The sequence below is a fragment of the Triturus cristatus genome, chromosome 3_2 (genome assembly GCF_964204655.1).
Source record: "Triturus cristatus chromosome 3_2, aTriCri1.1, whole genome shotgun sequence".
NCBI lineage: Eukaryota > Metazoa > Chordata > Amphibia > Caudata > Salamandridae > Triturus > Triturus cristatus.
Window position 1 is genome coordinate 184,657,964 of NC_140584.1, and position 17,885 is coordinate 184,675,848.

The 17,885-nt window shown below is 44.6% G+C and overlaps 1 protein-coding gene across 2 annotated transcripts in view; it reads right to left on the reverse strand.

Annotated features, from left to right (window-relative positions):
* The window catches only part of CCDC93 (CCC complex scaffolding subunit CCDC93), a 1,072,960-nt gene that overhangs the window by 852,075 nt on the left and 203,000 nt on the right, over positions 1-17,885 (reverse strand). For both annotated transcript variants that reach the window (XM_085647463.1, XM_085647464.1), the window contains exon 8: positions 759-795. In XM_085647463.1, coding sequence (XP_085503589.1) covers positions 759-795 — 37 coding nt within the window. The remainder of the gene's footprint in view (positions 1-758; positions 796-17,885) is intronic.

Consider the following 17,885-nt stretch of genomic DNA (forward strand, 5'->3'; position numbering starts at 1 on the left):
GATGGGAATAGCAGCTCCAACACCTCCGTCACCTTTTTCAAGATATTATGTAAGGAAATCATTTTCTGTTGGGGCCAGACTTGGAGAAGAATCAATGTCGATGTCTGGTGACATGTCCAGACCATTCCCATCTTGAAGACCCAACAACTGCCCCAAGTCAGGAGCTGGAAGAGGGACTAAGGGGCCACTGTCTTCAGTATCATGGGGTCCTACCCCAAGATCAGAGCCCGTCACAAATATATTCAAGGGTAGGTTCACAATAACGTTGCTGGCAACTCATCCTGGCCTCATTCTTCCTATTAGAGTCACTATCCCTCCCGCCAGTAATTTTACAGCTTAAAAGACTGGGTCAGGCCCCAGCACCAAAAATCCTGGAAGCTCGGCGCCAGTGCGTGACAGCATCACATCATACCTATTTGTCTAGAGATGCTGTCTAGTAAACACTCTGCATCAGTCACATAATGGACAACCGAACAACCGGCTGAACGACAGTCCATCGCCACATCCATCCATACAGAAGCCTCACACAAATACTTTTAGCAGGACAAAATTACTTTTATTTTCACACTATCCAACACTAACCATTAGTAAGTAAACACTTAAGAAATCTTTAATAACCATAAACAACCGAGGGATTGCTATTTCAGAAAGCCTTACGGTCTCATAATAGTGGTAGAGGCTGATATATAAATGTTGCTAATGGAAAACAAAATATAACACAAAATATAACACAAAGCATACACATCAGCTGTTATTACCTTATCTGTTTTTTCTTGCCGGCTAAACCCGTACCTCCTAGAAAGGAAAGAAGATAAGAGTAAACAGATCTGGGCTCACTGATTTGGAAATGTCTAGTCCAATTTCAGCCATTTGTATTCTCTTCTCTCAAAAATAACAAAAGACGACGGCATATTTTTTGTAAGTGAAACAAAAAAAACATCAAGTCCAGCAGAAATATAGTTGGTTAGGAAGCATATATTGTCGGCTAATCTGCACCCATGTGCAGTTCTGATCTAGTTATACATTTTTGAACTGTGCAGAGAGACTGACTTTTTGTTAAGAGTTGAATTTATACCATGGGCCAAATCAGCAATCTCTGGAAGACATAGCAGTCGAAAGTTTAAGAAATTCAAGCATAATGAGTAACAAAAGAGCATCAGGCCACTTCTCCAAACTTTTTGTGCACACAGGTCAGAGCTTGTTACTCAGAAACTGTTAAATGCACATTGTAAATGACATATCCTAGTTCACAAATCCGGGTTCACAGAATCAGTATCTGCAACTATTAACCAGCATAGATGAAACTTAGAATGGATGAAAATCTTGCAGGAGGACCGATATTCATCAGTTCAGAATTTAGTTCAGGCATGGGGAAAACGCAAGTCACTGGGGAAGGTCAGGTGGGTGTCCACGGAGAATTTTGGGAGTACTTACAAGGTCAATTCCCTAAAGTTATTCTCAAACACTCCTGCTACACAAATTCTGCACTGAAGTTTAGCTCAAAATAAAGTTAGATTGACTATTTCATTTGGATGTGCAATGTTTTCCCATGCGTAAGATAAGGAGTTTCTACACACGGAAAAAATGTTCCCTAAGAAGAAAAGAGCAAAGGGCAGTATCCAAAACTCAAAATCTTAGGACTGTGATCTTGCAGGACAGACAATTGGTAAAAGTAGGAGATGGATTAAAAAAAAAAAAAGCACATCTGAAGCTCTACAGTATTTGTGCTTGGGATTTTGAGATGTCGAATGCTTTATAAACAAGCATTGGCATAGCCAATAGGTCTCGCCTTTGGGACCTCATAAGTGTTTAGCCAAAGGCGAGACCTATTGGCTATGCCAATGCTCGTTTCTATTTGTTTACTTTTGCTACAATCACGGCACCCGAGCTTTACTTTAACCATGTTAAAGGTAAAGCGCGGGTGCCGCGATTGCTACAAAAGTAAAGAAATAGAAAAAAACATATTTTTCTTTACTTTTGCAGCAATCGCGCACCCGCGCTTTACCAAAGTAAAGAGCGGACGCCGCGATTGGCATAGGCGAGACCTAACAAGCCCAGGAGTGGTACGTGAGTGAGCGCGCAGTCTGCTCTTTTTGGAAGCACTGCACTCGTGCTTGTGGCGCGCCCCTGCGCGCTCCCGCAAGCTGGATGCCGCCACAAGCACAAGTGTGTGCTTCCAAAAAGAGCAGAGTGACGGCTAAAGGTCCTCCTATGCAGCGCATGAGCACTGCATAGGCGAGACCTAAAAAGCAAAACCACACAAGACGCGGACAAAAGTCTACAATTTGTGCATTTATTCTTGTTTTGTTGAAGTTTCAAAATGAAAGTAAAACTGAGACCTACTGCATATATACATGTATAATATGGAATTATCAAAATATTTATTTATGGTGAGAAACAAGTTCCCGGAGACGGTCAGACATAGTATCCGTTCCTCACATGGTCCGTGCTGTGTAACCTATTTGGCCCTGCTCATATTTACTTTAATGTGCTTACGCAAATGAGTGCTCGCCACATATACATCATCAACTGGAAAGATTAAAAACAAGGTTTTCTGGTGGTGAATTGTTATAGCATCTGTCCTATCTAGAACAGAGGACCTATCAAAAAAAGAAATTCAGCTTCAAAAGTACTGTAAGGAATGGGAATGAAAAGCGAAGCCAAACCTACATACTGATCCATTTGGAAGACCTCCTGGTAGGCCTCTAAACTGGTGCCTCCAGCATTTGTTACATTTGAGTCACATTTACACTTATGCATCCAGTTGCGGATGGTTAACTGATGCTGCACCTACACCGGCCTCCAATAACAAGAAACAAAGCAGGTATGAACACATTTAGAATCCTTCCTATGTTCTAACCTACTTTTTCCCCTCTTTCTCCTAGGCCAAAGTCAGCGACACAGAACAAAGTCGGAGCTACCAGGAACCACCACATACATCTACAAAGTGGAGATGGTGGGGGCCAGGTAGCTTAGAGAGTTGTGTGGAAGCAAGCCTCGGGGGGGAGCAGGAAGCACTCTGTCCTCCAGCTGGGGTCTCTGTGCAGTGCTCCTTGGGCTTCCTCACAAGGAAAAGCAGAAGCAGAGGTTCTGACCCATCAAAGATTCTAGCAGAGGAGCAGATGGTGGGTGGACTCGAGTTGTATAACCTCCATAGAAAACCCATGAATATTAAAGTTATTGCCAGGAAATATCAGCAGCTACAGTTGTTTAAGCAGCTTAAGCCCACTTGAGAAGCACCAAAACCCTTGAATCACAGCCGTAGCAAATTACACACCCATATGTAGGGTTGCTTGTCCTGGTTTTTGTTTATAACGCAGCAAGTGTTGAGTAACTGATCAATTTAGAGTATGGCCAGCTTCTACAGTACTTCTGTAGCATATTTGAGCAAACCACTGGCACATATAAGTGGCAACATTGGTACATGTAAATACAAATCCTGGACTAATTGGGCAACAAAAATGGCACTTAAACATCCTTGGCCAATCTATGGTTCATACATGGCACATATATGCAGGTCTGGCAGATTTGAGCACCACACAGGCACATGAGCAATCCTTACAAATAGAAGCAGCGGTTCTGGCTCAGGAGCAGGTCTGGCATATCAATCAGCAGCCTATACCCTCTACTCAATCCCCATCATTCCAATACCATCCATGCCATACCTAATAAGCGCTTGTACCCTGAACATTTTTTCCACACTGAGCTGCACCATGGTCCATTAAGCAGAACAGATATATTTGGGGAGTACTACTACTAAGTGGAGCTGCACCAGGACTTACTTAGCCAGAAATACGGATGCACTGAGCAGCATCATAGTCTTAATCAGCACCCGCAGACGAGTAGCATGTTGAGCGGATAACGGATACTCTCGACAGTACCCTGGTATATTTGAGAAGTTCCACTTCTATGTTACCATCTTCCTGCCACGTGGTGGAAGCAATTTTATTTCTTTCTGATTCGATACACTCTGGGTTAACTGTGATGCGTGTTAGATCTTCATTCTGCTGCTGTACTCAAAAACGCTCAAATGTACAGTGGCAAAGAATATATGATGGGATTTCTTTCCATTTGAACAAAATGTTAGATAGACATCCTTTTTCCTATGACACAAACTTTTGTCTCCCATGCGTTCAGGATTTCCACTGGACCACACAGATCAAGTCATAAATGTGTAGTTTAAGTGCATTTGCAACTGTAGAGGCATACGTTAGGTTTACATTTGTTTTATTGTTGCCGGATAGAAGAAATGCATTTCTCACATGGACCAACCTAGCTTCAACATTCCGCCAGGATGACCAACTATGCAACGTTATAAGAAAACAGTAACAAAAGGAGTAAAGCATGCCCCCCTCCCTTTCCCCTATACTATCCTCACCCCCTACCCACAAACATCCCCCCCCGGGTGTCCAAGCATTATAAAACCACCGTTTGAAGTTATCTGGATTAGTCACTTAAACCACAAAGCCATTCTATTCTTCCGTCAATCATAATATTTTTAGATATTTAGGGCAGTTGAGTTCTATGAATTCCTGGGACAATAGAGTGATAAATGTTCTCCAGGTTTCTCTGAAAGTGTCCCTAGGCCTTTTAGTATAAAGGTCAATCTCTCCATCCCCAGTAGGTGCCAAATACGGTGTAACCATCTCAACTGGGTCGGTATCTTGTCAGTGCCCCACAGAGCCAGAATCGTCTGATGAGCCTCCCAGAGCGCCAGTGTCATGTGCCTGCCTCGACTAGACTTAAGTGGATATGTCAATGCGTTGGGAAGACCCAACAGTGTGTACGCTGGGAATCGGGGGATCTGTGTATCAAACAGCCCATCGATATCATCGAAGATTTCTTTCCAGAAGTTAGAGGAATACTTTAAAGTATTGGATAATTTAATGAGCGTAAATCGCCATCTTAAGCATTTGAAAGAAGTAAGTACATTGTCCTAAAGACTGCAGTGATGGACATGGTAAGAAAATAAGTAATTGATATTACTTTAGAGGGTCTGGCTTGTGCTATAAAAACAGCCAATTAAATATATATGCTTTACTACAGTCATCACCATAGGGATACAGGGTATGAGAAAGGCAAACCTACAAGTAGTAAGAGTTGGAGAAGTAGCAAAGCTATGAGCCAGCATTCAAGATTCAGTGATATAAAAATTATGCAGATTAAGCCGGAGTAAGAAATCAAGTCTAAAAGTTCTACAGACTAATAGAATTAGTAGGAGGAGTAGAAAACATGATATAAAAAGGCTAGAAAAATGGTACGGTCAAAAGAGGAAACTGTCTTCCAATAGTGGGTGTCAGCAGGTCTAAATCCTTTTCAGTCGTCTGATGTTCTTTGATTCACACTGTGTCAGGGCCTAGCAGTGGCTACTTTAAAAATCCATTCAGCTATCAACTCCCTTTTAATGTGGCTTCCTGACCAGTCTTCTTTGTTTATGTCGGTACTGAGGTTTCGTTTCTCTGAAATGTTTCTGCATTATTTTCCCTCCCTCTCTATTCTTTGGTCCTCAATGGGATTTATATCATGCCGGAACCCCCACATACACCACCCAGAATTCCATGTGGGTAAATATATAGACTCCTGACCTTTGCAGTGAGGGAGCCACAACTGCCAACACTTTTGTGAAAACACATGGTACAGCTGTCTGCCCAAGCAGCCAGGCCATGATTTAATAGTGCTGGAGCCCCACAGTGAACCTCAAGTAATGTCTGTTAACTGGGAGGCCTGGTAGATAGAAGGTCCAGGGACACCAGCCAATCGCTGGACTGACAACCAGCTTCTCCAGATTCAAAATCTTGAACTTGTCCTTCTAAATGAACAGGTTCAATAGGTGAAGGTTGAGGATGGCTATCAGGAATTCATCCTTCTTTCTTTTTTTTGGGGGGGGGGCATGAAGTGAAGGGAATGGATTCCTGAGGCTCTTTGTTGGCAACACATCTATGGCCTCTTTGATCAGCAGGGCAAAGGTTTCATGGGAAGAACTTTGTATCACCCAGAGCATGCCTGTGTCGACTAGCGATTTGTCTGTAGACTACTGCACACAAGGAGAGTTTCTCCCGGGCAGCCAGGATAGGCTACAACAGTGCCTTTTTAAAAGTTAGCAGAGGTTCTGATACTGCAGATCGCTGCAATATTTCTGTTAACATACTAGATATGGCCTCCATGGAGGGCAGGGTCAGCTCCAATGCTTCTGCTATTTTTTCTACCACTTAGTGAATGAAGAAATTGTTTCTGAAGGGCCAGGGGGGTATCAGATAAACCCTTTTGGAGAAGTGTTCAGTTCACCTGCATTTGTAAGTCCAGGTGAAGATTAGCATCAGTATTGTAAAAGGGTAGCATATTATCAGATTCGATTCATTGTCCTCTGCAAGTCCATAGTCTTTAACAGATATGACAAGAACATCGGGTTTGGGTCCAAAAAGTTCTTCTAATGGATTACGTATCTGGGCCCTGGGAAGCAGGTGAGCCAAGGGCTAATCATCAAAGCAGGCCTTTACTTTCTCTTTTACCAATTGCATGATGTCAGTTGAATTTAAGGGCTTCAAATGCACCACTGAAAGTGGATCGGAGGGAAACGCTGGGATGACAGGCGGCAACGACAAACACAAGAGGGGGTGTCTTGGAGGTACGAAGTACTATTAAGGTGCAGTGGTCCAAGCATGTGGAGGCATGGAGTGTTAGACTCCTAGGTCAGTTTTCGCCAAACCAGAAGGATCAAGCTAACCTTTGGTAGTGGCCCAAAGGTTAACAGATCGATCCCTAAAAGACAAAGCATGGTTAGTCAGACCCTTCCACTTGCGCTGGGCTGACTGATAAACTAAAGAAATCCTGCCTTTTAAAAAAAATAAATGTTTAAGTGGTTAAGCTTACGTCAATGACAAGGACCGGTTCAGCACTGTGGAACAGCATCTCAACTCTGAACAGTCCTGGAGGTGGGGCGGTTTACTCAAGAAAGAAGTTGACTTCTCCTTCCTCTGGCTTTTTTTTGTGTTTCTTGTGGGAAGATTATTTGGGAGATTGTTCCCTGCCGATGGGCTTAACTGAAGATAAGAAACTGTTTGGAGTATCCTAGTTATCCTTAGGCATGGTGTCCTGTTCACTGAGGGCCTTATAACAGAAAGAAAGAAGTTGCAGGCCCAGGGGTTGTATTTGGATCCAAAACATCACATGAAATTGGAACCTGGGTCGAAGAAGGAAATTATCTTATAGCATGTGTGATAGGGTTCAAACCTTGAAATCTTAGAAACATATATTTAACTTAGTTGAAAAGCTCAGAAATTTTGGCCCAGAGGCACTGAACAGTGCACCGGATATGCGTTGGTGAGGCACAGAAAAACAAGGACAGATGCCAGTGCACTGGTTGGCACTTTTTATACTTTGATATTGCATTTGGGGCAGACGGAATAACAGGCAATGGGACGTTGATCAATAGCTATTGCTGGTGAAAAAGTGTGGTTCCTGGACGATATTCATAGGCTTAGGAATCTGTAGGAAGATGTATTCAACAGAATAAGGAATGAATATTCTACACAATTCGACGCCCACACCTTTTGCCCACTCCCACCCACCTGCTAAGGTTCCCTTCTAACTTGCATCTTTCTAATACACTGTAAACTCCAGACGTCTTCACCTGTCATCATTCTCCATCACTACTGAATTAAAAAAGCGAGCCGCAAACGTTTGTAACTGCTGGAAAATATTTTAACTTTTTGTAAACCTTCCCCAGTGTATCGGGCACATTTAAACATGTCTGGAGCTTAGTTTTCCTTGTGTAGAAACATTTTGCCAGGGCACGCTTAACATTGCTTTTTTCCAGTCACCTTCATATTTGTCAATAGTCACTATGAGGGGAGGTTTCATATAATGCTTCACAGGACACCCAAACCTCTGACGTCTGGTATGGACAGGATTCATTTTCTTTTTAAAAAAAAATATTTTTTATTGTCAACAAGTGGGGCACAAACTTTACACAATATTACATAAACAAAAGATAACAGCAAGAGAGCATAACTGGATAACTTAAAGCAAACAGAAAAATAAGTAACATAGCAGAGGGGAACATCAGAACATAACAACTATCTATACCTCAAATAATATTATACTAAAGACAAATGTTTAAAACAAGAGCCCACATATTGCATTAAACTTCATCACAGAGCGGGTACCCCTTGCCTTAACTAGGGCTTTTTCCATCTCATATGTTTCCTAAACCAACAGCCACCAATCTTTTATAGAGGGTGGTTTTGTAGAAATCCATACCCGGGCTATTGCCAATCTAGCAGCAACCAGCAGTATTGAAGATATTCGAGTAGGTCTATAATTCACTATCTTAAAACCCATCATAATTTCTATAACCGTTACTGGTGCCACTATCCCCAACCTCTGAGAGAATACTTGACCGATCTTCTGCCAATATGACTCTAATTCAGGACAAGTTGCAAACATATGCGTAATGCTAGCCGCATACAGGTCACACCTAGGGCATTTTGTCCGATCACTACCCAAACCAGACATAAGCCATTTAGAGATTTTTTCTGGTGTGTGATATAACAAACATATAGTGCGAAATTGCTGCAATCACAGATTGACAGAATGCACTGACTTATCTATAGTGCTCAACGCTTGTTCAAAAACAATAGGTGTAACCTCTGTCCCCAAAGCCTTGCTCCAGCGCCCCACCAATCTTTCAGAATCATTTGGCCTAGAATTCTGGATGAATTCATACATATGTCTTATCACTGATTTTATTTTCCTACTATACAGACAGTCCCATATATCAAACCTAGATAATTTTGTCAAGTTTAGATGTCTCACCAAATAATCCCTGGTCTGTAAATAGTTTAAAAACATATAATCAGATATTTTATACTGCATCTGCAGATTCTTTAAAGGAAACAAATCCATTATAATCATAGAGATCTCCTAGGCATGTGATTGAATACCTAACCCAGCGTTTGCTGACAACATCGTGAAATATATCCGGAAATATCAGATTGTCCCATAAGGGAAGTTTATCATGATAAAATGACAAATTGCATCTAGTAGATATAGCACGCTATATTAATGTACTATCCCTAATAGTCTTGAACTTAACTCTTTTTAAATAGTTTTGGTCATTGGTCCTGTATAGATAAATATTGCTGTCCTCTCCTAGTATAAATTGATGAAAAAATGTTTTGTACTCAGGGTATAAAAGGCTACGAAAACGGGCAGCAAAAGCAGCCCAAAAGTACTTTTTAAAATCAGGAAAGTCAAGTCCACCCTGTTCATATGGAAGCTTTAACACATCAATAGCTCGCCGGGCTTTTCTGTACCCCCAAAGGAAGATACCCAAGACTCCCTCCAGTTTCTTAAAGAATACATTTGGAACCCGCAAAGGAATCGATATACATAAATACAAGAATTTTGGCAAAATCTTCATCTTTCTTTAGGAAGTTTATGCCACGTCTTAAGCATTTTAACGGTATCTTTCAATAAAGATTCGTAATTTAAAAAAAATATCATGTCTATCTGCGCAGACAGCCTAACCCCCAAATAAGTACCTACAGAGCAAACACTAAAAATAGATTTTTCCGGTTTAAAATTAAAAATTAAGTAATATTTGTGTTTTTTTAACATTTAATTTATATCCTGAAATAGAGCCGAACTTAGCTGCCTCATCCTCAATGATCTTAATATCTTTGATTGGTTCAGTTGTAAAAACCGCAATATCATCTGCGTAAGCAATAACCTTAAGTGGTATATCACTTGATACTAATGGTATAGGTTGGACTGCAAGGCACATATAAAGGGCTCAATGTATAGAGCAAATAATAAAGGGGAGAGGGGACACCCCTGTCTCGTGCCACAGTGAATCAGAAAAATTGTTGACGGCGAGCCTAAGTATGATAATTTGGCTCGAGGCTTATTATATAATGCTTGTATCCATCGCTTAAATTGGCCTTTGAGCCCAAACCTATCGAGTATAACCCACCAAAAAATCCCATCCCACTCTATCAAAAGCCTTCTCGGCATCTAAAAGAATCATACCTAGAGAAGTTGCCCTCCTTCCAGCCATATCGAATGCCCCCACTGCCATATTAACATGGACTGTGGTGTCCCTACCTTGGATAAACCCATGTTGTTGAGGAGATACCAGCCCAGGACTAACTGGTGAAAGACGATTCGCTAAGATCTTTGCAAAGATCTTAGCGTCTACATTAATCAGCGAGATTGGCCGATAAGAGCCACACTCATCAGAGGGCTTTCCTTTTTTTTTTTTTTTTTTAAAAAGACCATCTACGGCATATTCCAGGACTCTGGTATCTTTCCAGTAACACCTATGCTTTGCATGACCAATCTAAGCAATGGAGTCAAGACGTCTTTGAAAAGTTAGTAAAATTCAATCTGTATAGAATCTTCACCAGCTGCCTTTCCAGACGGCAGGGAAGATATTGCCAAGTCTGTTTCTTCCGCCGTAATATCATTCTCCAATAAAGCAGATGTTTCTTCACTCACTGTTGGGAGAGTTCTGTCCTGAAGGTACCACCGCATCTCCTCCTCTCCAGGATCTATAGTTGGAGCATATAACTCCCTATAAAACAAGGAGAATTGTTCTAAAATCCCCTGTGGATCTGAATACAGAGTGTTATTTGCTCCTTTAATATTTCTTATTTGAGCTTTAGCTCTATCCTCTGCCACTTTGTAAGCCAAAACCTTACCTATTTGTTATCCATATTCATATTGCGTCAAACGATGTTTATGGTATCTAATCGCAATTCTTTCCCTAAATGTCTTCCTTATAGCTAATCTAGCATCCATTAAGGAAAGAAGCACCTGTTCCTGATCATTAGTACCTAAAAGAACAGACTCTGAATGTAATTCTTCGGCTCTTCGTACTGCTTGAACAGCCCCCTTGCTTGCCTTTTCCTGAGCTTTATTCTGTTGCCATATACATTGTTGAGTTATACCTCTTACAACAGCTTTCATGGTATCCCAAACCATAAGTGATGAGCCTGTGCCTATATTCTCCTTGAGAAATAATTCAAGCTGTTCCTAGTATTATCCAAATTGCCACTATCTGAAAACAGATATCTAGGAAAAGAAAAAGGTCTGAATGTCCTGCCTTCGGTTTCTAAACTGAACGATAATAATAAAGGATTGTGACTTGTGGGCATATTTCTATGTCTGATGACACCATTATATGATCCGACACCCATGTCATATCTATTCTAGAATACAACTTGTGTGGAGCAGAATAATACGTGTACCCTAGGATGGCTGGTTTTAAGTACCTCCATACATCTCTGATAGATTGAAACCATACCAGTTCTATAATCGCAGCACGAATCTTTCGCATTCTATGAGTAGCTCCTTGTCTGGTTGTGTCTATACTATAATCCATGACACAATTAAAGTCTCCCATTACCACCCACTCCCCCTCCCAGTTTAACATTTCCATATACAAAGTATCAATAACCATAGGATCATCAATATTAGGACCATACAATGAACAGAAAACATATTTCTTACCCCTAATTTCCAACTGTTCAATTGCCCATCTGCCCCTCTGATCAGCCACTATCTTACATATCGTACACATAAAACGCTTATGCTTTAATATAGCAGTTCCCCTCGTTGATGTACCTTGTGTTGTACATACTATTGTTTCATAGCCCAAGTGTTTAAGAAGACTCTAATCTTTATATGAGAGATGCGTGTCTATTAGCAAAACCAATTGGGGATTATACATTTTCATCTCTTCACAAACCAGTTGGCGTTTTGTTCTACTATTAAGACCTGCAACATTCCAAACAAGACTTTTAATCTGATCCATGACAAGTATATTTCCCTTTCATTTTATCTACTGCCCTGCCCTAAATGCCCCTCTGTTCTTATAATCAATTCGTTTTCATATGCTCTATTTGCCAATTTACTTCTAAGTTTTCTATATAACCCCTTGTTGACTTTTTTCTGTCCCTCAAACATCCCCATCCCCCCTCTCCTCCCCTAGGAGCACCACCCCCCTCCCTGTGTCGTAGTGGAGGAACCATACCCTCTCACCAGCTGCAGCTGAATTGGCAGTTACTAGACGCAGCACCCCACGGAGATTCCCGAGCTAGGCCCACACCAATTACTCAGACCTGTTTATAAGTAAACATTGAAACCAAACTCAAACCCAATGAAAAATGAAAACTAAGAGGAGAAAGAAAAGGAAAAGAAAAGGACATAAACCAGAGAGAGACGAAGAAACATTGTAATCATGTATCCAATCCTAAAACCAATCTCCCCCTCACCCTCCTTTTCTCCCCGCTTCTTTAACTTGTGGAACAAACAGATCCAGATCAAAACAATCTGAAGGCCTTTTTTGCCATCTGTCAATTGCATCCTTTGCCTCCTGTTCAGTCGAGAAAAAATATGATTGATCCCCACTTATAACTTTCAAACATGCAGACTCTGGCAAAAATACTTGTGCCCCACTAGCCTTTAATGGATCAATAAATTGGTGCAACTTCCACCGTCTGTCCATTGTCACTTTACAAAGATCAGACCGCACAAAGATAGAATAAGAACCAACAGTCACCGGGGAGCTAGGACGGGCTTTTCAGGATACTGCCTGCCGAAGCAAAAAATGGCCCAAAAAAATCAAGACTGGCCTTGGGTAACGGGACCCCTGCTTATATTTTATCAGTGGAAGCCTAGGCGCTCTTTGCACCTGGCTGTCCCAGTCCCCCAAATCAAGGAAAGCCTTCTGAAGAAGCTGGACTATAAACGCTCTTGGGTCCGACCCTTCCTCACCCTCTGGGACGCCAAACAGCCTTAGATTATGGCGCCACTGGCGGTTCTTCAAATCTTCTATCTTGAGCTGCATGGCTATTATATGATCCTCGCGCTTTTGCAGCGAGCTAGCAGCTTGAAGATTAGTCTCCTCAGTGATTGCAGCCCTCTGTTGCAATTCCGCAATATCATTCATGAGTGTCCCGACCTAAATATTCACTTCCTTTATTGATTGTTGGATACTATGATTATTAGCTCTGGTTAGAGCATAGTATTCCTGTGCTTCTAATCTCTGGTCATTTAAGGCCTGGAGGATCAAAGAAAGTGATGGCTGCTCTAAATCTTGAGCCTTCTCCAGCTGATCTTCCCCCCTTACCTGTTGCATCGTCTGTTGCAATACTCTGGAAGACGCAGGAACAATCTCTGAATCTGAATTGTCAATACCTAATTCAACCATTTCTGCACAGCCAGCACCATCTGTTGGGCTAGCCCCCGATAGCCGCGATATTATAGTTTTGACCCCCCCTTTCCTTTAACCCATCGTCGAAGAGGGCTGTCCGCTGGAGGGTCTTTTGCTAGTGAAGAGGCAGTATTGTCATTCCCATTATTAATTTTCTTTGCTCCCCTTGTTGCTTTAAATCTGGCATTCTTCTTTTTGATAGACAAATTAAGTGTTGGACCGTCTCTCTTTTCAGTAGTTTTCTTAGATTCCTGTTGGACAACTTGGATATCTTGTACCTTACAAGTTGCTGTGCAATCACCAATCAGTACCTGAAGAGCAGTTCGCCTGTCACTTTCCTCATTGGAATCCCTAGTTAGAGGAGCTGAGGTGGGGGTCATGTCAGGAGTCATAACAATAGAGCTATCTGAGCTCTATCGAACTCCGGAACCTCCTCGACACAACAGCGTCGGACGTCGCCTTCCTCACAGAAACCTGGATGAACGCCTCCTCAGCCCCCGACATCGCCATAGCCATCCCGGATGGCTACAAGATCACCCGGACGGACCGCGTCAACCAAACCGGAGGAGGCATCGCCATTGTCTACAGAAACACCATCCGCATTACGACCAACGCCGACGACACCCTCACCGCCGCCGAGCACCTTCATTTCCAGATACACACCGACCCCAAAACCACCCTCAGAGGTACTCTCATCTACAGACCCCCGGGATCACGCACACAATTCAGCGAAGCCATCGCAGACTTCATCAGCCCGCTTGCCCTCACCTCCTCAGACTACATCCTCCTAGGGGACCTCAACTTCCACCTGGAAAAAAACAATGGCAACAACACCACCACCCTGCTAGACAACCTCGGACTCAAGCAACTAGTGAACACCCCCACCCACTACGCCGGCCACACGCTTGACCCCGTCTTCTCCTCCAGCAACCACATCTCCTTCAGCCACTCCACCAGACCACACTGGACAGATCACAGCTGCGTCCACTTCAACTTCAGGAAAACCACGACCCACCACCACCCGCAACAGGCTCCCCGAAGATGCTGGAGCAAGATCACCACCGACCAGCTCACCACTTCCCTGAGCCAAAATCCTCCCGCCAACACTACGGACTCAAATGAAGCAGCCCGTAACCTCACACAGTGGCTCACCAACTGCGCCGATGCCCTTGCACCACTGAAGAATCCTCCCAGCAGACCCGGCAGCAAGAAAACCTCGTGGTTCACCAACGACCTCAAAGACCGCAAGAAATCCTGCCGTACCCTCGAGAAAGCCTGGCGCCACGACCAGTCAACAGAAAACATGACAGCCCTCAAGAACACCATCCGCAAACACCACCAGCTGATCCGCACCACCAAAAGGACAGCATTCAGAGAACGACTAGACAACAACACCCACAACAGCAAGGAACTCTTCAGCATCGTTAAAGAGCTCTCCAACCCCAGCGCCAGCAACAACGACATCACGCCCTCGCAAGACCTCTGCGACGCACTCGCCTCATTCTTCCACCGCAAGATCGCCGACATACACAACAGCTTCGGCGCCCAGACCACGCACCCAATCACCGAACCAACGCCCCCCACCACCACCCTCTGTGCCTGGACCCCCGTCAGCACTGAAGACACCACCCACGTGATGAACACCATCCACTCCGGCTCCCCAGCCGACCCCATTAACAACTCCTTCGCATCTGCCACCTTTCCGGAGAGCTGGAAGCATGCAGAGATCACCGCCCTCCTAAAGAAACCCACTGCGGACCCCACAGACCTCAAGAACTTCCGCCCCATCTCGCTCCTCCCTTTCCCCGCTAAAGTCATCGAGAAGACCGTCAACAAGCAGCTAACCGCCTTCCTCGAGACAAATGGCTCCCTTGACCCATCACAGTCCGGATTCCGAGCAAACCACAGCACCGAGACCGCCCTCAACGCAGCCACCGACGACATCAGGTCCCTGCTCGACAACGGGGAAACTGCTGCCCTCATCCTCCTCGACCTATCGGCCGCATTCGACACAGTCTGCCACTGCACCCTAACAAACCGCCTCCACCACGCCGGGATCCAAGGAATGGCCCTGGAATGGATCACCTCCTTCCTCTCCGACAGAACTCAGAGAGTCTGCCTACCTCCCTTCCGCTCAGCGGCCACCAAGATCATCTGCGGCGTACCCCAAGGCTCCTCGCTCAGCCCCACCCTCTTCAACGTCTACATGAGCTCCCTTGCAGCCATCGCACACCAACACAACCTAAACATCATATCCTACGCTGACGACACCCAGCTGATCCTCTCCCTCACCAACGACCCCACCACCGCCAGGGCCAGCCTCCAGGACGGAATGAAAGACGTCGCGGAATGGATGAAGCTCAGCCGTCTGAAACTGAACTCAGACAAGACGGAAGTCCTCATCCTCGGACCATCCCCCTCCGCCTGGGACAACTCCTGGTGGCCCCCTGCTCTGGGCACCACCCCCAAGCCCACGGACCACGCACGCAACCTGGGTTTCATCCTGGACTCCTCCCTCACGATGAGCAAGCAAGTCAACGCCGTCTCGTCATCATGTTTCAACACCCTGCGCATGCTCCGAAAGATCTTCCAGTGGATCCCCACCGAAACCAGAAAGACGGTCACCCAGGCCCTCGTTACCAGCCGACTGGACTACGGGAACGCCCTCTACGCTGGAACCACAGCCAAACTACAGAAAAGACTCCAGCGCATACAGAACGCTTCTGCACGACTCATCCTGGACATCCCCGGACACAGCCACATCTCTGCCCACCTGAGAGACCTGCACTGGCTCCCCGTCAGCAAAAGGATCATGTTCACAAGGCTCTCCACGACATGGGCCCCATATACCTCAACAGCCGCCTCACGTTCTACACACCCACCGACAGCTCCGATCCACCAGCCTCGCTTTTGCCACCGTCCCACGGATTCGCAGAACCACCACCGGAGGAAGAACCTTCTCCTACCTGGCTGTCAAGACGTGGAACTCCCTCCCCACCCACCTCCGACTGACCCAGGACCATCTCTCCTTCAGGAAGCAACTCAAGACCTGGCTGTTCGAGCAGTAGCAGCACCCCCCCCCTCCCAGCGCCTTGAGACCCTTGCGGGTGAGTAGCGCGCTCTATAAATGTGTTTGATTGATTGATAGTCTGTTCAATACCAGGCTGATCATCAATTACCTCCTTTTCTCCCTCATGTGCGTCTAGTATACTTCCATTCTCTCCAACAGCGGATTGCAAATTGCTGGTTAACCCTCTTTCCATAAGGTTGCCCACTATCTGAGGAGCCATTAATTCCAGTGATAAGAGCCCCTTAGTTAATTCATTTGGATCTGTATCAATTGTAGTATCACAGATGTGAGCACCTTTGTCTACAGTCCCCATTGATCGCTTTAGTTGCTCTGATTCAGATATGCTAATCCGGTTAAAACTGAGAGACTCAGAGCTGCCAGAGACAACTCTAGCTCTACAATGTTTCACTATGATCGCCTCAAGAATAACATTTGCTATATTGTTGCCGATAGAGTTCCGAGGGTCCCATTGCCAACACTTCCACTGCCTTGCCTGATTGCATTAGTTGCAGCAGCGGCTTACCTACTTTTGGATAGGTCTTGGTAGTGTTTCCTCCCTGGGGCGCCTGTGTCTCCTCTGCTGCATCATCCCGTAGAGCAGCTCCCCCGTTGGTTGAGCTCACCGCCAAGCGCCCTGCTCGTGTGGTTCTCGTCATTTTTGGAGGAGCCATACTCTCTACACGGCTCGTCAGTCTCAGCCAGCTGATTGCCGAGCAGGGACCAACCACCCAGTGAGCAATTCAGAAGAGGCGCACCTGCCGCCCTGCGCCGATAACTGCTTGCATTCGCCTCGTCCTGTCACCCGCAGACTACCCGCTGTAGATTCAAATGCCGTTTGGTTTGGCACAGTTTTCTTTGCCTTCTTCCTCCTCTTTCCACTTGTATTCCCTAATATGCTACATCAGTAGCTTAGCCGTTGAGTTGTTTCTGGTGTGGGGGCTAGGGAGCTCCTCTGTGTGCCTGCTCTCACAAGCGACGTCAGTCCACCATCTTGCTCCTCGCCACTGGTAAGGACAGGATTCAAAAACAAATTTGGTGCGCCTTAGTCTGTGGTGTGTCTGTTAAGAGCTGATGATAAATGTTGTGCTCCTATCTGAAATGAAGTGCAAAGTGCTGGCAACAAATGGGAGAGGAGTTGGCCTAACGGCTAGGGCGGTCGACCTCAAATCTGGGGAACCGGGTTCAGGTCTCGGCAATGACGTTGAACATCCTGTGATTCTGGGCAAATCACTTAATCTCCCCGTGCCTAACAAAAATGAATGTGTCCTCATGTAAGGAACTGGTGCTATGTAAAGCGCTCTGATACCAGGTCAAGTTTGCGCTATATAAAACTTCGTACAAAAAAAAAGGATCTATATATAAAAGACTCCCACAGGTAAAAGTTGATCGCCTATTAACTATTCATAAACCTACCACCGACGGAGCACCACATTACGAGTTGTATGGCCATTTTCTAAATGCAGTGCCTTTGAGCTCACTAAACATAGTTCTTGCCAACAGGTAGTTAACAAATTGCAATTAATTCTGGTGTGTTGTTTCGCTTCACCATCAAAAGGCAGAATTGACTGGTGGATCCATATCATTCATCAGGGAGAAACC